A 24,281-nucleotide genomic window follows, 5' to 3' on the forward strand; every position below is an offset into this window, starting at 1 on the left:
TGTCGCGTTAGACTCTGGAAGGCTCTCAAGAGTACTTAAATTATATCCGCTAGATCTTTCCTTTTGTAGCTTTTCTCTGGTAGTCTGTATAATGCATTAGACTTCATGCAGTTCTTTGCAAAATCGGCTCTTTATGACAATACAGTACCTATATTTCATACAGCACTTAAAGGAGGGTTCTGTAAAAATTCTTCAGTGAGGACAATAGTTTAACACTTGTAATAAGGGTCCTTCAAATGGGTCTTTGATTAAAATAATGTATTTATTTTCCTAAAATATTTATTTAAGGGGTAGTTGTAAAAATAATGCTTGTACACTCATATAAAATGTTTTTTCTTGGGGTCTTAGATAAAGACAAGGGTTCTAGACACCTAAAAATTGTTCTTTAGGGATTCTTTAGTAAAAACTATAGTTCTACACTACTAAAAAAATATTTAAGTGGTAATTAGTAAAAACAATGGTTCTACACTACTAAAAAAAATATTTAAGGGGTCATTAGTAAAGACAATGTCTGTACACTACTAAAAAGCGTTCTTTAAGTGGTAATTAGTAAAGACAATGGTTCTACACTACTCAAAAGTGTTCTTTAAGTGGTAATTAGTAAAGACAATGGTTCTACATTACTTAAAAGTGTTCTTGTGTAAAGCGCTTGCGCTAGCAAGCCCACCCTAAAAACTTACTGAACAGAAAAAATAAAAACAAAATAAAATTAAACCATAATAAAAATGAAAAATGTAATTACGTAGCTCTGGGCGCACGTGAACGCCTCCGCGTTTGACTTGCAGCACTGTGTGTAGCTGTTCTTAAAAATCATTTAAATTAAATAATAGTTCTATGCTTCTATGTTACAGTGTTAATTAACATAATTCTGATTATATTTCGCTCATTCAATCAGCCCGAAAACAGACAGTTTATGGGGCGGATCGGGTCGGGCTCATAATGACAGTTTATGGTTCGGGTTGGGTAGGGCTTGGGCAGAACGTGCACGGGCTCGGGCTGGGTCGGGTCGGATTTTTTGGGCACGATCTAAGCTCTATTCTCTTTTGGTGAAGCTGTTATATTAATACCATTTTAACGGGCATTAAATTGTTGTTTTTGTCTATTATTATGTTTTATATATACATATTTCTTTTGAGTGTGGCTTGGTTTGTTTAATTTCATCCCCAGACGCGTTTTTCCACTTTTTTCAGTATTACAAGTTTTAGTAATCTTCTTTGGTTGTGTGGAGAATTTCGTTTTATTTTTTTGAAATTCGTTAGATTATATTTTTGTCAACATTTTGGGTTTATTTTCGTTTGTTATTTTTCTAATAATAATAGTAAATGCATAATTGATTTCCTTTTTTTTGACGGGCGAATAATAAAAAGTAACGCAATAGTTACTTTTACTGGTAACTAGTTACTTTTATAGTGGAGTAACTCCGTTAGTAACTCAGTTACTTTTTTGGAGAAGTAACGAGTAACTATAACTAATTACTTTTTCAAAGTAACGTGCCCAACACTGGTAAAGACAATGATTCTACACTACTAAAAATGTTCTTTAAGTGGTAATTAGTAAAGACAATGGTTCTACACTACTAAAAATGTTCTTTAAGTGGTAATTAGTAAAGACAATTGTTCTACACTACTAAAAAGTGTTCTTTAAGTGGTAATTAGTAAAGACAATGATTCTACACTACTAAAAAGTGTTCTTTAAGTGGTAATTAGTAAAGACAATGATTCTACACTACTAAAAAGTGTTCTTTAAGTGGTAATTAGTAAAGACAATGGTCTGTTTTTACACTTTCAAATAATGTACTTCAATGGACTTTTTAGTAAAGAAAATAGTTCCCAACAAAACTTCATAACTCCAGCTTATCCTAAAGATGTACAACATAGTTTTGCCACTATAGCTCATCCCAAAAAACATACAGTGGGACTTCGTCACTCCAACTTATGGTATATCTTTGGGATGAGTTGGAGTGCTGAAGCTCTATTGTATATTTTTGGGATGAGATGATCTGAAGAAGCTCCATTGTGCATCATTAGGATGAATTAAAGTGATGAAGCTCCATTTTACATATTAAGCTCATCCCAAAGACATACAATGGTCTTAATCTATAACACTCATTCCAGATGCCTTTAAGATGTCCCATTCTACACTGAAAAAAATAACTTGTAAGATTTACTTAATAAAATCCTCGTAACAATTTGCACTAGCATTTTTTAAGTAAATTTTACTGATGGAATATCAAGTAAAACTTGCTTGCAAAAATCAAGTAAAATGTACATGCCACCAATCCTAACCTTTCTGAAGTCATTAAGTAAAGGTTACTTAATTATATTTAATTCAAAAATGATATGTACTTAAACTGATTAGGTAAAGTTCATTTAGTTTTCCTTCATAGACAGAAAGGTCATTACATAAAAAAATTAAGTAAATATGTTATAAAATAATATCTTTAATTCTATATGCTTTTTTCTGTTTTACATTGTAAATTACTTGGTTATATAAATATATATTACTCATTATATGCACGTAAACTTTACCAAATGATGTCTCTATGTACACAATGTACATTTATGATAAAAAAAAAAAAACAAATACAATATATTTCAACCATTTATTTGGTCAATATTAGAAGCCACTTAATGTTCGCATGACCAATATTTGAGAGTGAATGCAGTAAAACAATGGAGTGTAATTAAAACATTCAAACAGTCTGAAACTGTGCACTAAACACATTAAAACATTTTTTTAACATCTGTGGAATTACTTTGTATCACTTGTACATTCAGCTGAGAGCAGTATGAGTGATTTGAAATTAAATGGCTCACTGTAAAGAAATACCTACTTTACAACTGTAGCGACAGGAACCTGGGCAAAAGTCAGGACTTACCAATAAGAACTGAGGCATGACTTACAAAGCAAACTTTGAGGACTAGGGAAAATTGGGCAATGTCCCATAAAACAGTCAAGAAAAGGAACTCAGAATCCTGTAAATTATCCACAACAATGCAAACAGTACATCACTGCAGCCATTGGGGCCAAGCACATACCTAAAAATGAAATTCAAGGTCTGGGTGTCTGGACAGTGGACAGTCCCATGGAACAACAAACTGCAGTTTGTGAGAGGAAGGTCCAGTGTAGTGGTCAGCAAACTGAAATGAACTGAACTGCTGACCAGTCAATCAGGATGTACCATCAGCTGAGAAGTATGTGCCATTGCAGTAGTCCTTAAGACAGCAACTTTGACTTTAAAGCTTGTACCTTCGGGGACAGTTTAATTACATCCAGCTCCAGGAAAAGCTTCTGGAACACCTCAAAAGTGTATCGCAGTGACAAAGGGTATGCCAGATTCAGAGCATAAATTAGCCCCATGAGCAGCGCACAAGCTTTGGCAGTGTTGCAGCATCCCGGCAAGATCTCTGCACCATCAAGAAGGATTGAGACATCCACTGGATCCTCTCCCTCAGCACCATGGATGACCAATATCTTAAGGAGGTGTTCAGTCACGTCACTGCGGTTATCTTCCTGCATAAAATTGAAAAGAAAACAAAAATGAAACATTCAGAATCAGTTGAAATAAAATTTTCCCAGCACAGCTTGCTAAAATAAAAAAAAGAAAAAAGGGAGAGATAAATGAAATCTATTTACAGTGAAATTTGTACGGACGGTTAACTGTGCTGGTTTGCAATTCTTGAGAATATACTTACCCCACCTCCCTCCCCTCAATATAAGATTTTGACCATTTATGACTAAGCTCGCTTCATGCCTTCCACTGTTAATTTTAAAGTAAACTTGCACATCAATTTTAAACTGTACTGTTGAAAATAGAAAAAAGGAATTACCAGGCAATCTTTAAAAAGTTCTTCTTCTTTCTCACCAAGGTACAGTATGAGGCTGCGGATAATAGCATCTCGTCTCATTTCAATGCTTTGATCCTGCAAACAAATGAAGACAACGAATCATTACGCATGGCTCATCCAATGTATGATTCACAACAAAATGTGTTGCCTAAGTCACTGCTCCTTGCAAATAAATGCTTGTGTGCTCACTTGACAAAGAGTACTCAGAAGTTACACAGTGATAGGATTTGTGCTGTATGTACATGCATGGGGCTGTATTTATGTACCTTAAAAATGAACAACAAATTAGAAAAGAAAAAGAACACACCTGACACATTTTGTCCAAGTGTGGTCTCAGCTTGGTCCCCACGACACCTCCTTTGACCTTCATCAGGGCAAGAAGTTTTGGAGTGTAGTAGTCAAGTTTGCGCATGAAGGTCTGCTCTAAGGAAACCGTAGTTATTCTCCTGAATTCCTCTTTGATCTGAAATCACAAAAAAGTGAAGAGTACATTAGGAACTGGACCACATGATCTGATACAAAATGAAGAGAACGGAAATCCTACTACTGAGTGTTCCTACTATATGTTTATCAACTCAAAAACTAAAAAAAAAATTTAACAATGTGAGAATTTTTCTTTTTACATTTTTTAAATTTGCGGTTCACCTACCTCAGCTTCACAAAACAAAGCAGGCCATCTCTCTCTGAACTCATCCGCCGCTGGACTACCACTCACAACCTCAATCCTTCGATAGGAGAACGTTTTGGCCATTTTGTCTTGAATGACCTTGGTGTTGTTCTTCTTCTTTACTTCATAAAGAAGCTCTTGTCTTTCCTTCTCCAGACTGTTGCTCGTTTCTCCACTTGGGTGTGGAGGAAGGTAGTTCACTTCTGCCCTCTTCGGTCTCTTGCAATTTTTAGCAGGATTTTTCTCACCAGGGGACTTCCTTTTCAAGGAGTTGATATCAAGCTCAGGACAAGGTACCTGTTTTCTCATTTTAGAACGGTAGTTTGCCATCTTGTACTTTAGACGCTGCTGCCACCCATACATTCCAGAAAAGGAGGTTCCAGGCTCTTTTAAGCATGGATACTTGTTGATCAGAGATTCTACAACTGCCTGTATTTGCAGACCAGTGGGGTAGGCAGTGTAGTGGAATATTGCTTCAGCAAGTTTCTCTAGTATGTCAGAGTTTATGCTTGGATTCTGAAGGAGTGATCCATCACTTTCATAAGCCTTGCATCCTGCTTGGAGGAGCATTTCCACATTAAATGAAAAGGTGGGAACCACAAAATCAACAGGCCATGGTTGAGATCGATGCTCTGGGGGCTGTTGTATAATGACTGTGTCGGATGAACTCACTGAAGAACCATCATCCTGGAAAGACCGATCCAGTGACGCTGCTGGGGAGGAAGCATCAGTCTCAGAGATGGGAGTAAATGTTAGAACAACAGACGGTTCTGTTTTAACCAATTTGATTGTGTCTTTGTCCTTAATCACATCGGTTGACATTAGAGTGAAGAACTGGTCATCAAAATCTTTGTCCATGTACATAACAGTAAAACTTCCTTGGAGATGAAAATGATTCTGGGCTGTTGCCAGAAGTTCATCTACAGTGCTTGGGATTCCACCTGCTAGGACTAACTTGTGAACTTGACTATCTTCAATAACAACACGCAGTTGAATTGGGCCTGACATCATCACAGCCTTGGTCAAGCAGAATGTCTGGAGAGAAAGAAGACATTATTTAATGAGAGAACAGCAAAAACTAAATATTCTATGATTAATGCAGGCTACAAATATGTGCATGTGCATTTCAAAAAGTACCTTTTATTACAAGTTTCAATACTTGTAATTAGGTAAAGTAAAGGTAAAGTGATACATCACCTAGTTTGATAAGCAGATGTGGTGTTTCAGAGAAACCATTCGATTGCCTTCCACAGCATAGGCAGCCAATGGGTGTGTGTCAGCAAGTTCTGACTGGTCTATTACCTTGACTATGCTTGTGGACTCCAGCTTAAAACATCTAAAATGTTCAAAGTACCACGCACTATGCAATTTAACTACAAAAACTAAGCTGTCTTGAACAACAATAATTTGCAGTATTTCTGCAAAGTCAGGCAACCCACCTGTGGATCTATATACCAGCATCATGCCAATACCGTAACTGGTGCCCTGAAATTCTACTTTGCTTGTGAAATGAACAGCTGCTTCTTCAGGAAACTTCTGCAATATGAATTCTTGTATGTTTTCATGTACTACCTGTAGTGGAACTCTTGATACGCTTGATACAGAAACGGCACGTTTTTTTACATTTAATCCGTGGAGATGGTATGCAATCATGCACTGGTGTTTTCTTGCCATAGTTTTCAAAATGTTACGGAAGCAGTTAGTGTGTCTCACTATCTTCTTAAAGAAGTGGTGCTTTGCTTCAAACCTCATTGTCCATAAGGACACTAGAGGGCCAAAAGCTTTAATAAGTCCTGGATAATGCTCTACAAAATGGTGTTTTGGAATCAATTTCTCCTTAGGAAAAGCACTGATAAATCTAGATCTATGCTCAGCAATTAGGCTATCTAAGTGGCCAATACTTTCATCTGTATGGGCAGGGGACATCACCAACTCAACAACATCTTTGAGTGTCATCAACAACTGCCATGTCTCTTCCTCTTCAGGTATTTTGGGGCCAATCATAAATGGTAACAGCCTCAGTAGACACCAATTTTCGTGTGCGTTTCCACCAATGGTTTTACGCAAGGCAAATGTTGGTGGTATAACTTGGGGACAGTTTGTCCTGTCTTTCCACTTATATGGAAACCGCTGGATGATGCAGTTAAGCTCTTCAAGAGAGAAATACTTTTTCTTAATCAAGATGTCCAAGCACAACGCCAGTTCTACAGGTACAATACCCTCCAGTAAATCATGCAATATATCAGGTGGGTAACCTGTTGTCACATGAAAATGACTCAGCCTTTCTGAAATGGCACAGTGCCTCTTAACGCCATGGCTATGGGTGTTACTAGCCAGTGCTGCTTCAACATCTAACTGATGGTGGTGTTTTGTTCTGCTGGGAAATGCTCCAGTTCTGACTTCAAGCTCCTGAAACTGGGACCGCTCTCCAATACAAAATCTGCAAATGTATGATGCACTGAAACTTTCAATAAACCCCCCAACTGAGTGGGCTCCAAGGTTATCAGCAATCACAGAAAATACTGTGCCCTTTATGATTTTTCCCAAACAGGGTACAAAAAGTCCCTCTTCTTCAAAGCTTTTCAAATCATTTAACAATGGCTCTAGCACTCGAGGATAGCCAAATTTCTTTATGTCATCTGCCTTGCACAAAACAGCCACATAAATTGATGATAATGTAGACCTTAATACAGACGGAATATCAGCCAAAACCCAGTAAACACTGGTTACTTTGTGCTTCTTACGAGAGGTTCCTAACGGATTACATATTTCAAAATCATCAGAGTACAGTAGTATTGAAAGTCTTAGCTCCTCTCCAGATAAAAACTGGTTTTCCTGGAAGTGGGAACCATCACGAAAACTATTATATCGACAAGAAGAACAAGGTCTTTCTCTAAAAACTTTCTCCTGAATGTCACTATTTTTCAAAATTTGTGACAAGGACTGCAAAATTGGTACATATTGGAATGTTTTTCCCTCTTTTGCATCAAGGATATACTCTAATGGTTCAACAATAGAGAAAAGTTCCTTTACATACTTATTTCTCTGGTATGCTGTGCCAAGAGGACCTTCTTCACCTAAGGCTGCACTTACAGGATTTAACTCACAAATGCCATTTACCAAATCTGTTACTGCCAATTCTTCAACAGTGCAGTTATATTTTTCTAACGTGTCACGGACAACGTTACTTACAACGGGTGCAGATGCTGTACAGGTAATAAACCGAAGCTCGTCTACAATCTCATCTATACATCTACTCGGCACATTGAAAATGCAGTCTAATTTAAGAAATAAGGAACAAAGCTGATCAACAATGACTTTACCCACATCTTCACTCTCACTGACTAATGGTTTTTCAGATGCAACTTCACTTTCTTCTAACAACAAATTGTCTTCTGTTGCCTGACAAGAATATGTTTGTAATACAATTTGTTTAAAATCTTCAAGGCAGTGAGGATTGTGCTTCCTACTTTTATGCGAGGCAAAGGTTGAATATATATTAGTACTATAGTCACAATCTTTAAAAACACAGTTAACAGTTTCGTGCTTTTTCAGATGAGCTCCAAGATGTTCAAAATATTGCCTCTCTGTGTGAAAACATGAATTACATATCAGACAAGAAAAAACATTTTGCCCTAAATGTTCACTTTGTGTATGGTCTCTAGACAAATGTGCGCGAAGAGCACCCCAACCTTTAAACGAACAATGACAGTTAGAGTACAAGCAGGGTAGTGAGTGGCCTTGATTGCTGTGTAGGTGTTTTAACCTATAATGCTTTAAGAGCTCTAAACGTTTTGATGCCCTGAAGTCGCAAATTTTGCAAAACCATAACATAACATAATCTCATAATACTGGAAGCCTACTGTTTCTCTCTGATGACACCAGCATTCAAACCAGTCAAGTCTGTCCTCCTCCTAAGCTGACCTAAGGCCTATTCTGTCCACTGCAACAGCTTGTTCTGAAAGTAAGGAGACTCTAAAAAAAAGAAGGGGAAAAAAAGCAGTATTAAAACAATAGAACAATAATTGTATCCTGGTATTATGCAGTGTCCGGAATGACTAGAGAAAAAAAATTCTCAAAAGATCCTTACCTGCCTGAACAAGATGAAAGTTGGAGTGTTCTCCACTCACACAGCCCTCAATTTACCCGCCACTACCCTGCAGGTACAATGTTAATTGAAAGAAAATGTTAATATGATTTTGAACAACACATTACAAATTAACTTACACTGGAATAATAACAACTAAATGACAAGACTAAACTGGATAACCAAAATTGTAAAATACTGATGAAAAGCAGCCTAATGCATTAAGCTTAACAAATGTTTACACTTTTTTTTTTAATGTAAAAACATTTCATTTGAGTATTTTACTAATCTTATCAATTAGAGAGCATTACATATGTTTTCTCTTTACCATGAATGGGCATCATTAGGAATGTATACATGCCTGGTTATTTGGTCACTAATTTTCACATTTGCAGTGGAACACTTATTATTTAATGTAATGTTTCATACAATATTGTATAATAATGTTAATTTGATAACCTTGTCAAATTCTGTGACACTTGATTTAATGATTGTAAGTTAATGAAACATGGCAATGCATTCAGAGCATTTTCTGGGCTAACAAACAGTTTCAAATAAAACACGATTATAATCATTATACACAATACAACATACAACAGAACCCCACAAATCCTTTAACATAATTTTAGTATACAGTTTACATAACACAGTTAACGGCAGCTAGCGGGAGAGCTAAAACACACGGCTAGCCGTGCCCGGCAGCTAGCGGGCAGCGCTGAAACACGGCTAGCCGTGCCCGGCAGCTAACGGGAGAGTTAAAACACGACTAGCCGTGCCCGGCAGCTAACGGGAGAGCTAAAACACGACTAGCCGTGCCCGGCAGCTAACGGGAGAGCTAAAACACGACTAGCCGTGCCCGGCAGCTAACGGGAGAGCTAAAACACGGCTAGCTGTGCCCGGCAGCTAGCGGGCAGCGCTAAAACACGGCTAGCAGTGCCCGGCAGCTACCGGGCAGCTAAAACACGGCTAGCCGTGCCCGGCAGCTAGCGGGCAGCTAAAACACGACTAGCCGTGCCAGGCAGCTTGCGGGCAACGCTAAAACACAGCTAGCAGTGCCCGGCAGCTACCGGGCAGCTAAAACACGGCTAGCCGTGCCCGGCAGCTAGCGGGCAGCTAAAACACGGCTAGCCGTGCCCGGCAGCTAGCGGGCAGCTAAAACACGGCTAGCAGTGCCCGGCAGCTAGCGGGCAGCTAAAACACGGCTAGCCGTGCCCGGCAGCTAGCGGGCAGCTAAAACACGGCTAGCAGTGCCCGGCAGCTAGCGGGCAGCTAAAACACGGCTAGCCGTGCCCGGCAGCTTGCGGGCAACGCTAAAACACGGCTGGCCGTGCCTGATAGATAGCGGGCAGCGCCGGCACAACCTTATCTTTAAAGCAGGAGCTTACCTAACACCCGACTGGATCCAGTCTTGCAGCAGCACCTCCGTGCTGGCTCTGAACTGCTCTGAACTTGCTTAAAAAAAGGCGCGTATCAAGTCTAGTTGAACACGCATACGCGCATGCGCGGACTTTTTTTTTTTTAGTTGTATTGTTTGGTTAAAATTTACTTCGAATTTCTAGGTTTATGTACATTGACAAAAAAACATGTAAATATAACTATGATGTTTCTAGTAAGATTTACTCACACAACACAGTAAATTTATTACATGAATAAATTGTGTATATATTTATATTCTTACTTATTTTTTTTTAGTTTTGACTGAATATTAGTATTACGGTGTAGACTTTATCAAAGTTAATTAAGTATATTTTACTATACCAAAAAGTTTGTTTTTTCAGTGTAATGCCTGTTTACAAAGTTAATTTTTTCAAAACTATAAATGTGGCTGACAGTTGATTTTAAGACTGAAGATGGAGAAGAAATCCCGGTGGTCATTATAAAAGAAGCATCACTAATACTGACCTGTATGGTCAGTAAATTGCAGTGAGACTTACAATGGAGATATTTTGGCCCCATGAAATCATTCATTTAGTGCAGTGCTGGGACTGAAAAAGCAGATAATTGGGACGTTTCCTCTCAGCAAGAACTGGAGATCTGTTCAGGATTAAAGAGTGGAGAATAAAGCAGAGGCGGACCCAGTGAGAAAAGTTGTGTCAGTTTGAGTAAATGTTCAATTTTAAAGCTTGAGTGAAAGCTCAAATATGACAACAAAGCTCTGCTACAGCATGTCGGACATTAAAAGAGACTAGTTAGGCTGACTTTACCACCTTAGGCTGAAAATTGCAGCTGGTGTGGGCATTTATATGTCATATTTTAGTTCTCTTGGTTCAGACAAAGTCAGAAAATGATTCAATTGTTGTGTGTTAGTTCTAGTTTGCTTAGAATTCATACTGACATGTTTGATGGTGAACTAGAGGATGTTGACAAAAGTCTTCAATGTATGAAGACATAACTGATTTTAGTGAAAATGTTTTGGTGAAATAAGATTTAGACTTTTCTTTACTTTGCTGTGCACTGATCCAACTTAGTTTGGATCTGGGTCTTTCTCGTGGTCAAAAAGGTCTTTTAGCTTAAGGACTAGATGTTGATTGCAGTCACGCTCATGCATAAGGAACACACTGCTGTTACATGCATATTTACTGTATGTTCTGTTATTTTTCTTTATATTCTTATTTGCTGTTTTTTTTCACACTTTATTTTTTATTATTATTTCCCAGCTGGCACAGCTGTTCTGGCAAAAATCTGAGCTACATCTGTAATGAATTACAGTCCAGGAGCCAGCCAGGTAAGATTACAGAATCTCCTAAATAAATCTAGTGGTCAAAACTAACAAAAAACAAAAGTTTTAAAGGGAGTTTAAAGATGGCTGCTATGCTGTTGGAATTCCAGCTACTTAGAATGAATTGGAATGAAATCTTATTAAATTAACATACATTAAAGTACACTTCAACCTTTTTTTCTGTCTCCCTTCTGACTCTACTTACAATTTTATTACAGCAGCGACAATACAGTACAGCGCTGTAAAACGTGATTGATGTCCTCATTTCCTCAGTCTCTGCATATCTAAGCCACTATAAGTGGCTTCAGATCCTCATTTAAAATGTTAAACAAGAGAACACAAGTAAACAAAACCACGTTTTTATCATACATGTCATACATAAATATGATATAAATTTCACAATAAACACTCAAAACAGGCTTTTACATGTGTTTAAAGAACTATTTTACAAAGCAAACAATGTTAATTACTTATCAGGTTATTTGCATTGTGAAATATGCATGCAGAATATCTCCTGCATTAAATCTGGATGTGATTTTGCACAGACAGTTCTAGCCAGATGCCACTGGTCATGATCATTCACAACCACTGCACTGTCCACTGTGGGTGGTAATCCTTTCTAAGACGTATTTTTACTATCCTTGTGATACTGTGGACGGAAGCACCCGTTATCAGTCCTGACATATTTGTATCATTCTTGTGCAGAGAAAACTCAAAAAATTTGAATGTTTTATTATCTGATAGAATTAGCTCTAGTCCGCACCTTCACATTAGCAATATCTATGTTTTTTTTGAGGAAATTATCACAATAATTCACCTACTTTTATCAATATCGTTATGATGTTTTTATGGTTGTTCATACTGAAGACTTGAATAATCATACATTTTTTGTGTGTTATTTTAGATACATTATATTTGTCAGTAGCCTTGACTTGGATAAAGATCAGATCACATTTTATGACAAATTTATGCATAAAACCATAACATTTCAAAAGGGTTCACATACTTTTTCTCGCCACTGTAGTAGAGACTTAAATGTTAAATAGTATCTGCTTATTTTTTGTATATTTTTGTATTCACCAATCATAACATAACATTATGACCACCTTCTTGTTTTTTTCAACTGAGCATATGGGAGCATTTTGTAATTATGTCTATTTACAGAGTGAAGTCGCTTTATTATTCTCCATTCACCCTGTTCTTCAAAAGCCAGGACCCAATAGAATTTTTGTACGTTCTTGAGTAGGTTGTTAAAATCCAAATCCTTGATCGTTCATTTGACATAAACATTTTTAATAGGTTGACATATAGTTTTAAGTCAAGCTGACTTAAGGCTTGCATAATTTAATTTAAAAACTGTTATTTTTGTTGAATTTTAAAAGTGCCTCCTCAAAGTGAGAACAAATGGTGATATATTAAGCAGCATTATGCATTAAACAGTTCACAGCATCTCATTGTGCCTATCCTGTCTTCTTCTGGAGTATCTCTTACACAGTAAAATGCTACCATATACCATCAGCCACTGTTTTTAGCTTGATTTTTTTTGGGGTGTGTGACACCAGATGCTGCTTTGTGGATTAAAATTCCCTCCAGCCGTTTAAGAGCTGTTTCTCTTTACGTCTGCCGCACACTGTTAGCCCCCACGACCGCTGGATTAGCCGGGTGGCTAGTGGGGCTACTTATGCAGCGTGAGCATGAAAAAAAAGGTCTCTTTTTCATCCATTATTCATCCTTTTCTCTCCCGCTTCTTTCTTTCTTTCTTTCTTTCTTTCTTTCTTTCTTTCTTTCTTTCTTTCTTTCTTTCTTTCTTTCTTTCTTTCTTTCTTTCTTTCTTTCCCTTGGTTGTAGTGTCTCACACCCCGCGATTCACTTCTCACGATTGTCTTCAGTTTGTAAATAATGGAAACCTGCTCTGATGAAGTCAAGTAGCCACGAGCCATGCAATAATCATGAGGTTTGGGAGCCGACGTGAGCAGAAGTGAAATAATTCTGTTTGAGGATGATGCTTAAATATCTACAGCTGTCGTCTAACCCATCTGCAGGGAGGCGGGGCCCATGAAAGAATAGCTTTCTTTATTTATTCATCTCACAATCTGTCTTCTGCTTTAAAACGCTGTGGATGTGTTGACTGTGTTGGCTGTACTGCGAGGGTTGGGGGTCTGTAAGCTTGTCTGTGAGCTAATATTACAATAGCATCATTTATCCAAATCCTTGATCGTTCTGGCAAACAATTAACTCTGAAAATTGATGTTAAGGAGGAAGTTTGTAGAGCAATGGTTTTACAGCTTCTCAACACAGAGCCGTATATATATATATATTCTACTCAGATATCATACCCTGTGGAGCCTGTATCGGTAGCTCAACTGGGAACCAGAGAGCAGGAACAGTGTTGGGAGCTATGCATAGAATTTAAGAGCTGCTGAGCACCCCAACCCACTTTTTTAACAATAACAAACCTATAGAGTCCCATATGATCCCCGGTAGCTTCTCCATCTCTCCATGTTAAACAGAGAACAGTGTCAGTGTCTTAAATTAAAAGTGTTGGACAATAACAGCAAAAGGAGTGTTATTTGATGGTGAGCACACGTGTGTGTGTGTGTGTGTGTGTGTGTGTTTGTGTGTGTTCAGCACATGGCAGAGCACAGAAAAAGTGGATCATACCATTTGCACTGCGAGAAAATGTTACATTTTCATTCTTAAAATTCTTTCTAAGGTTTGAACATTTGCTTCAGTTTATTAGAGAACAAAAACAACAAAAAAACTGTTTATTTTTTTCATTTAGGATAGGAGTACTCCTAAAAGAGGGCTAGCTACGTCCATGGAGCTGTGTATCCCTCTTGACATCTTGGCACGATGACCGTAGGCCCTAGGTAGAGATGTGTGTGCAATAAAAGCTCCTTATACCGGCTTAATTCACTAAAATTCAGCATAAGGGGTAAATATATAGATGTCTGAAGGTAGTATCTGTCCTATCTGAGGCCAATATATTCCAGCAGATTCTATAATGTGTAGATTTACATTTTAGTTATTAATCCTACTCATGGGCGTGGTAGTGGGGGGAAAAGTGGACCTGACTACCCAGGGCCCATTAGAGAGAGGGGCCCATGAAACTTTTTGCTCACGTTCCTTGTGTACTGGCATGGATAGGGGCCCACTGTCACTGAGAGTGTACAGGGCCCCGAATTTGCTGCTACGCCCCTGATCCTACTGCATAAACTATTGTGAAATGAGCATTTTGTCTCAAGTCCCACAGGGTTCAATCTTAGGGCTTATACATCATAACTCATAAGACTCATAAGACATAACTCAACTATGTCTGTTAATTATGATTGTAATATAGTTGTAACCAGTGACAACCTGAACTGTGGGCTTCTACACAGGGTCCAAGGGGTTAAGTTCAGATATGTTGTTCCAGCACCTTCCACAGATTAAAAGAGCATATGTAACTAACCATCAGTGTGATGGAAACTCACCAGCTATGCAACCCCATATACAGCAGGGGGCACTGATTTTAGTCTTGAAATTTTTAGTCTTCAAATTCCTTCTGTAGCCATTACTGAACCATTATTGATTTCTGATGGTTTGATCCAGACAGGCTTATATTGGCTTCACTGTTCAGTTAGCCAGAGCTTTTTATCGCCGCTGTCCGATGAAAACAGAAACTTTACAGGAGAGAGAAAAAACCTTGTAAACTTTCAATGGAAGTCAATGTAAAAAGAGTTTATTTCGGGTCATTTTAAAGAGTTTCTTTGGCACAGTGTAAGGGACAGTTTGTCTGTTCAAATTATGTAGTGAACTAAAAATCCACAAAAATGGAGATGAGTGTTTTTCATTGGACGGCGACGATACGCACTGCTGTTACAGTGTCTGCATCTTCTGTAATCAGTTGTAATGTTTTGGCTTACAAGCAGCCAGTGCCAAGCATAGATTTTATTCATATATTAATGAAAAATAAAACACACAGTGACATCTACCCCCACCCTGCTTTAACTCAGTTACAGCATCAGTATTTAAAGTGTCTTGGCTCTTCCCATGATTCTATGCAGCTATCCCTTAAGTGCTCTGCACACATGCCCTCGAGCTCTGACAGCAGCTCCGCCTCTCTCTCCACTGCTACAATACAGGTATGAATAAATGACGTTTAACAACAATACACTCTCGTGTTTACACACACACACACACACACACACACACACACACACTTAGATCTTACCCTATTTAATTTATTACATAATCAGTACATATTCCAGTGGTCCATATTGTTTAAAGTTAAAGTAGACAGTCTAGAGTTTTCAAACTGTTTTGTGGCCTGAAGGCTCCAAAAAGCCCCTGGCAATGAGAGGCCTCTGGGCACTGACTACACTGGGCCAGCTGTTTAGCCATCCACACACTTACTGCCAGTATAAATGATTGTAAATAATGTGCATGATGTGCGTGGTGATGTTTGGAAGCAATAGGAGGTCAACATGCAAAACAAAACAGGAGAGAGAGTAAATAATTGCCAACAAGCAGTGGTTCTCTCATGAAATGGCAAACCACTGGCTGAGACCCTCATTCACCCTCCACCACAACACCAGGAGGGTAAACAATGCTACATCAGTAAAACTGCTACGCCTAAACGAAAAACAAACACAGCACAGTAAGGCTTGCAATGTGTTGCCAAGCTACACAAAACTGGGCCAGCTCTCTGAAAGTGAGTGTTTCCACAGATTCTAAAGGAAGTAGTGTTTCATTTACTAACAATCTGTGAACAAATTGCTCTATGGAGCTCTAGGAATGCTGAAAGTAAATAAAGTGGAGCCGAAGCTGTAAGTGGACGTGTAATTTAGAACCTGTGTTTAGCTGTCACATCCATTGTTGTCGTCAATAAGATTTAAAAAAACACTAAACAACAACAAAAAACAGCTTAAAATTGCAACTAGTGATTATAGTTTGGAGTTTGTGCGTGTTAATGGCAGAGAACAGTATGTTCAGATGTAGCATAAAGAGTTTATAAATATTAGATAGTAGGGGTGTGACGAGATCTCGCAAGATTAAAACGTGACGATATTTCTCGCCAAGCTTAAACCTGTCTCGCGGGGAAAAAAAACAGTTTAGTGTGGACTTTTTAAGAGGAATCTGGCAACACAGTAGCGATACAGCGAGTGTGGTGGCTAAACAGTGAGAGCAGCTCTCAGCAGAAGAGGAAAATTCGGGCATTTGCAAAGAAGATGCTCCTGCTACTTTTAAGTTGTATGTCTGGCTGCATTTTGGCTCCAGTGGAAACAATAAACGGTAACAGAGTGACCAACAAAACACAAACCATATATAAATACTGTAAGTAAATCGTACACGTGACTGTTTTATAGGCAGTTGTACTAATCCCTTAGCTCTGTACTGTATTAAAAAAAATGTTCTGTCTCTCTCAGTCTTAATATGACTGGTTATGGTTATGCATAGTTAAATTACAAGAGATTTAGGAGAAAAAAACACAAACCCTAGGCTTAATATGACTGGTTATGGTTTGCACTTATTGTTTGCACTATATAAGACCTAGAAAAGTTTTATTTTTATTTTTTATTCTTATTCTTATTTCTATTTCTTATAAAATCAGTGTGTGAGAGAAACCAGTCTGTTAAGTTTGCGTTATAATATTTTGTCAAATACAACTCTAGTTTAAGCCAATTTTAATTTTTTACGTTTTCTTTAAAATTTTATTTTTAAATCTCGTCTCGTCTCGTATTAGTGTCTCGTCACACCCATTTTATTTCTGTGATAGACACAGTTGTGGTAGTATATCATCAGAAGACTGTATTTAGTAGGCAGCAAAAATAATTATATTTAGTATTTAGACAGTGTTGTTCTGATAAGTCAATCTGAATGTGAACAAAAAACTAATGACATCATGACTAAAAGGTCAAAAAGGTCAGCTTTGATTTCTGGATGAACTTTAAGTAATATAAACTCAGTGTTGCTTTTTCACACTGTTTTACCAAGGCTGTGTTGTTGACCTACCTTGAAAGTATCTCACAAACTTTATATTATTTACCATCCAAATGCAAAAATATTCCAGTTTGCTCGGGAAGCCTGAATGTTCTGTGCTTGCTATTCTGTGCCATCAACATTCTAGACTGAAAAAGGGGAAAAAGTGAATTCTTAGACTTTCTGTCAGGTGTGATTTTTCTTTTTCTGCACAACAAACCTGATTTTACAATGCAAAATATGTAATATGTGCAGCATTTGGATCCATGAATCACAGCGATGAGAAGCTGTCATCTCTGGAGCCATAAGCAGCCGCAAACCGCATTGTCAGACAGAGACAGAGAGAGAGAGCGAGAGAGAGAAAGAAAACAGTGGAGAAGATATGGTGGTGTATAGAAGTATACAAATAAATATAGTTCAATATATTGAGCTGGTAGCTGCAGTATCTTCCCAGTTACAATAAGAATATAATAAAATAAACTAGACAGAAAAAAAAAGTCAAAAACTCCTCAGTGACACTTCATTGTTTGTTTTGCATAAAGGCGTGTGTGATGACTGTGGATAATAAAGCTTAATATTTCTCATCGTGAAATTAATAAAAAATATTACAGACAGCATATTCCTGAAGCAGGAGTGTCAAACTCATTTTAGGTAACGGGTCGTATTACTTGCCAGTGTTGACAAGGCTGGAACAGGCTTTTCATAGAAAACATGACAGCAAGCTAGCAGAACCATGACTGACTGGCTGTCTGACATTTTTTCCCTGACTAATACAAGAGAACTAAACCAGTGACTGTGTGACTAAAACGTACTTACGTAAAGTTTATCACTTTTCCTGTTACCCAGATTATTTCTTAGATGTAATTTGTTTATTTTTCAAAATACTAATTTTCAGTAAATCATTAGAACTTCCTGAGTGCTCTTATGCTGTTAAAATAGGTATATTTCATGCATTTGGTAATTCTATGATACACATTAGTTCATACACATTAGTTCTGTTACTGTCCTCTTACTTTTACATTGTAAAACGTTAAAGAGTAAGGATTACCATCTTTTTTAGGGTGCATATTTGCTATTTTTTATAATATTTCTCAGTTTTTCAGATTTACAGTAGAAATCACAAACAATTTGACATTTGAATCCACATTAATTTCTATTCCTATAGGAAGCCAATTCATAAATAAGTGCTGTAGCAAAATACTACACAATATACCACAGTTAATTCCGACCCTGCAATGTGATTGGCTGAGAGGCATTCTATAAGTGATATTATCAGCCGGTAATGCACTGTAACCAAAAATCTCCATGTATTACTCCACCACATACAGGTAACCTCGCAACAATGCAACACCTAACAGCCAAAAAGAGTAGCTACAAACAGAGCAGCAATGGAACAATTTTAACTCGCAGAGTTTTTATAACCAAACAAATCGTATGTTCTCGTCCTCTTTAACTTAAAATCTTTTAATAAACAGTGATAATGGTACTGTGGTATAATTGCAATAATACACTCAAGGTTTGTGCTATAACATGTAGAATTTTTATAGTATTATAGTATTATTGCTTAAATATATGCTAAGACCAGTACACAGTGTAGATCCTCTGGGGGTGCTTTCACACCAATCTTGTTTGGTTCGAACCAAAACACCAGGTCTGAAAGGGACCAAAATTTGGTCCAAACAAAAGAGATGGTCTCAGTCCAGATCTGCTACACTGTGGTCCAGTTTGTCTGCAGTGTAAAAGCGCTTTTCCAGATTTTCCATAATTTTCACACCAATTACATGAAGTTGAGACAGGCTGTCTTCAGGTTTAAAACAAACCAGAGGAAAAAAGAACCAGTGTTGAAATCTGACTCCCCCTCCCATCCCACATAGCCATATGGATGAAAATGCTTATGCCAGGAAATGTAACTCCCTGAACTGACAGCATTCTACAAACCAAATAATGTGCAGCCCACATAGCTGATGACGACAGGACCTAGTTCTTTATTCAGCTCACTAAAGTGCAGTGTGAAACCAAAACTAACAGAACCAAATGTACACAAAATAAACAAACACATGAACCCTGGTACTTATGATTTATCAAACAAATAGACATAATTATGTTATACTATTAAAAGATCCAAATTCTCAGAAGTCAAATGATAAGTCGCCCATAGTGACCATACTTGTGCTGGAAACATACAGGGGTTGGACAATGAAACTGAAACACCTGTTATTTTAGTGTATGAGGTTTAATGGCTAAATTGGACCAGCCTGGTGGCCAATCTTCATTAATTGCACATTGCACCAGTAAGAGCAAAGATGTGAAGGTTCAATTAGCAGGGTAAGAGCACAGTTCTGCTCAAAATATTGCAATGCACACACCATTAAGAGTGACATACCAGAGTTCAAAAGAGGACAAATTGTTGGTGCACGTCTTGCTGGCGCATCTGTGACCAAGACAGCAAGTCTTTGTGATGAATCAAGAGCCACGGTATCCAGGGTAACGTTAGCATACCACCAAGAAGGACGAACCACATCCAACAGGATTAACTGTGGACGCAAGAGGAAGCTGTCTGAAAGGGATGTTTGGGTGCTAACCCGGATTGTATCCAAAAAACTTAAAACCACGGCTGCCCAAATCACGGCAGAATTCAATGTGCACCTCAACTCTCCTGTTTCCACCAGAACTGTCCATCGGGACGATAAATTATTGTGCTCTAAAACCAGGTGTTTCAGTTTCATTGTCCAACTCCTGTAGATGGAATTTAGCCTCTGCTTTTAGCATCCAAATGCAAAGGCTGCGGAGCATCAAGTGCAAAACTACAAGACTGAGCAACAGCTTCATTCCAGAAGCTTTAATACTCTTAAACTCCACCTAGCCAACACAGTGCAGTGTCACTTTACAAGGACCACACTGACACTTACCTGCCCTAAAACACTTTAACATGGTACTGCTCATCTTTTATAGTCATTCATGCTGCTATACCAAATGTGCCTTATGCACTTGGACTGTGGATTTCATGTTGCTGTTGGTACTTTTCTACTCTCCTATTTATATGTGTATTTATCTTGTTATCTATCTTATTCTTATTTGATTTTATTTTATTTAATCTTACATAACAATTGCTCTTTGGGTGGAACTGGACCGTGAGATTACAATTTCATTCCACCTCATGTAACACATGTGATGCGAACAACAACAAAGTCTCTTTGAATCCTTGAATACTTATATATGTCTAATAATGTCATAATAGGTAAAAAAAAGTCTAGAGTGAGACTGACGTTTCCATTGTCAAGAGGCATGAATCAAAGTACAGGATGGTGCTTTAGACTGAAAGGTAAAGTAGCACAGAGCTGCAGAAGCAAAAAGAGAGTCCAAATGGCCCCAATGACTCAGTTCACCTGCCTCTATTCTCTTTAATACAGATAATGAGCACATGAAACAGGAAAGCACTTTTGAGCAAATTATGGGAATAGAAGTCTTTTTGGAGAAGAAACACTTCCAATAATTTGCACTTGGCTGCATTTTTCCCTTTAACTGTCATTCACCGAGCGAACAGGCTAGCCTGCTTAATTCTGGAGGCTCTTTCCCCTTTCTTCTCATGCTTTTCTTCTCTCGGTAAGTGCATCAGCTTAATGTTCACTTACTCTAATTGGTGCAGGTATGTAAAGAACGAATATCTAAGGGAACATTGGGATCTGTCATCTAGCTCATAACAGCAGCTTTGCATTTGGGTCCCAGTTATAGAAGCCACATTTGCATCGGGTCAGTGTGCCTGACATCATGTAATCATCCTTCATGTAAGAAAACACTCACATGTGAAAGCTTTAGCTCCATCACACCTTGGAGTTCAGAAAGAAGGCTAATTCTGCTGTTCTCACAGTGACTTAGCCGACAAGCACAATAAAGCAAGCTACTTCAAAGTCTAAACTGCTGAATCGTCTGCTGCGTAAAACGTACAAATATAAACAGAAAAAGTACAAATATAAACAGACGCATTTCTTAAAAATCATTCACTACAGGTACCACTGTTTATTAATGCTGTACTGAGAATTATATTGAGATAAAAAATTGTCTGCTTAAAAAGTTAGTCTAGTTAGCATGAATACAGTTTGTCTGTTAGCATAAATGCAGTTAGTCTGTTAGCATGAATACAGTTAAGCTGTTAGCATGAATACGTTTAGTCTGTTAGCATGAATGCAGTTAGTCTGTTAGCCTGAATACAGATAGGCTGTTAGCCTGAATACAGTCTGTTAGCATAAATATGGTTAGTCTGTTAGCATGAATACAGTTAGGCTGTTAGCATCAATACAGTTTGTCTGTTAGCATAAATACAGTTAGTCTGTTAGCATGAATACAGTTAGTCTGTTAGCACGAATACAGTTAGTCTGTTAGCATGAATACAGTTAGGCTGTTAGCATCAATACAGTTTGTCTGTTAGCATGAATACAGTTTGTCTGTTAGCATAAATACGGTCATTCTGTTAGTATGAATATGTTTAGTCTGTTAGCATGAATACAGTTAGTCTGTTAGCATGAATACAGTTAGTCTGTTAGCACTAATATAGTTAGTCTGTTAGCACGAATACAGTTAGTCTGTTAGCACGAATACAGTTAGTCTGTTAGCATGAATACAGTCTGTTAGCATGAATACAGTCTGTTAGCATGAATATGGTTAGTCTGTTAGCACGAATACAGTTAGGCTGTTAGCATAAGTACAGTAAGACTGATAGTTTGAATACAGTTAGTATGTTAGCATGAATACAGTTAGGCTGTTAGCATAAGTACAGTAAGACTGTTAGTTTGAATAGAGCTAATTTGTTAGTTTTAATACAGTTAGTCTGTTAGCATAAATACAGTAACATTAAGTTTGTTAGCATGAATGCAGTTAGTCTGTAAGCATAAATACAATAGGTCTGTTAGCATGAATACGGTTAATAAGTTAGCATACGAATGGGTTTATTATTATGAACCAAGTAAATGCGTCAGCCTTAATGAAGTTAATATGTTAGAATGAAAAAAAAAGAGTCATTTAATAAGGTATATACAATATGTAATGTTATTTTGTTCATTTGTAAGTAATATTAAAGCTATTAAGTTTGCACCAGCCACTGTAGTGCACTGACACACTTTTTAACAAGCTACCAATTACACACAGTCCTAACCTAATTCAGTGCTGTATGTAAACTGTACATATATAGGATTTACTGTTTGTCTGTTGATTTTCACATTTGCTTGTTTCACATTTACATTGCATGTTTTATATTCTTGCATTGCCTCATTAAATTCCTCAGTAAATTTGGGGAATATATAATATAATATAATTTAGAAATCCTGATTCTGATTAATTTAACAAATAATATTTACACAAAAACTTTGTTTTCTTATTAAAAAAACACATTTATTATTATTTTAAAATAATAAACATGTTGAATTTGTTTAATTTAGGTAAGGCGTGACATTGTTTTGCTAGAATTAATGGACGGTTTCTGTTTTTAGATTTCCTTGTGGCATCTTGCATGTTGTGTGTATTTGCATTCTGTGTGAGAGAGCCAACGTGTGGGCAATTAAAAGAACTGTCTGGTTTGTCTGCCCAGCGTGTAAAGGAAAGATAACGAGGGGACTGTAGCAGCGGCCACACGGCGAGGAGGCAGCCAACGAGCCACCCGTTTCCACTGAACTGACACAGGCTCTGAAGGGGACTGCAATAGTGACCTAATTATCAATAAGTGTGGCTTGTCAAGGCGGACTTGAAAAGCTGCAAGAGCTGCTCGCATTCAGCCTGGGCATATTGCCTATTAAATCCCCTCATTCTGTGCAATAGGCTGGAATATGGCTCAGACTTAATGTGCTTTGAGGTTTGATCGGAGATACACTGAAACGTGACAAATCGTGATCTGTCAGGGAAAAGATGAAAAAAAAAAACAAGTAAACAAATATACCACTGTGATCTCACTGTAAATTATAATAGTGAACTTTACTACAAAGTTTAATGCCACCATACTTAACTCAAAAAATAATTGAATATTTAAGAAAAGAACTGTGAATAAATTAGCTAAAGAGACTTGTTGACTAGCTTAGACCTTGACTAGCATAGAGTGTGTATTTGTTTGTTTGATGGTTTAGCTGGTGATCCACTGTGTCCAACCATTTTAATTATTTGGATTGGCAGCCTAGGGTATGTTTTCAGCTGGATGCCAAATTTAAACCATCTGAAATCAAACTAAAGTGTAACCTATAGCAACATTTATAGCATTTGCACAAAGTTTTAACGCATATATTACAATTTACAACAAACTCGTAACAAAGATATACATATTTCATATTCAGTTAACAAGGAGCTTTAATCCACTGGTTGCCAAATGCACACAATCTGCCTGCCTTTTAATTGAAGAAGAATTAAGAAAACAGCATCACAACAGCATGCAGCTTTTCCTCAATAAGGTGCTTCCAAAAAGGAATTAACGGACTCATGCAACACATAGTCAAATTTTCACATTCTGCTATTGTTATAGTTTGAAGCATATATAATACAGGTTTTACCGCAATTTTCTTCAAGTGGTCAGAAAATGAACTGATAAATGTTACGCTGGCCGTTAGAGTTTATGCGTAATTCAGTCATGTTCTCTGCATTATGTTAGTTACTAGCTGTTAGCTACATTAGCTTTGTAGCTTCAGTGTAAAACTAATGGAGGAAACTTGAGATGCCAGACATGCCTCTTCAGGTCGTCTGGGTTTGTGTGGTATGGCCCAGGGTTGGGGAGTCTGATTTCTGGGCTTTGTTTAAAGTGCTGTAGACACTCAGTAGAAGTACAAAGCAGAAAAATTCATTCAAACTGTATTCAAATGAAAGGCCTGTCATTGAAAAAAGGACAAATCATGGAGGAAAAAAAGGAATCTACTGGAGTAGAGGATCCAAAGGGCATGTAATCAGTCTCTTCCCGCCGCTGCATACATTAGGCCACTTGATAAAAAGTTTCTCATCACCCTTCGGCCTTGCAGGAATGTGACTCAC

The 24,281-nt window shown here is 37.7% G+C and overlaps 1 protein-coding gene across 3 annotated transcripts; it reads right to left on the reverse strand.

Moving 5' to 3' along the window:
• Window positions 1–2,588: 2,588 nt before the first annotated feature.
• Window positions 2,589–10,062, reverse strand: LOC111194335 (sterile alpha motif domain-containing protein 3-like). 3 transcript variants are annotated; one of them, XM_049485473.1, is made up of 6 exons: window positions 8,606–8,836; window positions 8,379–8,490; window positions 4,498–5,550; window positions 4,156–4,311; window positions 3,831–3,923; window positions 2,589–3,513 (listed from the first exon to the last, which is right to left on the reverse strand). In XM_049485473.1, the coding sequence occupies exons 3-6, from the start codon at window positions 5,524–5,526 to the stop codon at window positions 3,217–3,219; spliced, it is 1,575 nt and encodes a 524-aa protein (XP_049341430.1). In that variant the 5' UTR covers window positions 5,527–5,550; window positions 8,379–8,490; window positions 8,606–8,836; the 3' UTR covers window positions 2,589–3,216. The 3 variants fall into 3 exon arrangements, with proteins under 3 accessions (XP_049341430.1, XP_049341429.1, XP_049341428.1); XM_049485472.1 differs by having other exon boundaries at window positions 5,713–8,490; XM_049485471.1 differs by lacking the exons at window positions 2,589–3,513; window positions 3,831–3,923; window positions 4,156–4,311 and adding an exon at window positions 9,988–10,062 and having other exon boundaries at window positions 5,240–5,550; window positions 5,713–8,490; window positions 8,606–8,672.
• Window positions 10,063–24,281: the final 14,219 nt, after the last annotated feature.

Source organism: Astyanax mexicanus, chromosome 1, assembly GCF_023375975.1.
Source record: "Astyanax mexicanus isolate ESR-SI-001 chromosome 1, AstMex3_surface, whole genome shotgun sequence".
In the NCBI taxonomy this organism is placed as follows: Eukaryota; Metazoa; Chordata; class Actinopteri; order Characiformes; family Acestrorhamphidae; genus Astyanax; species Astyanax mexicanus.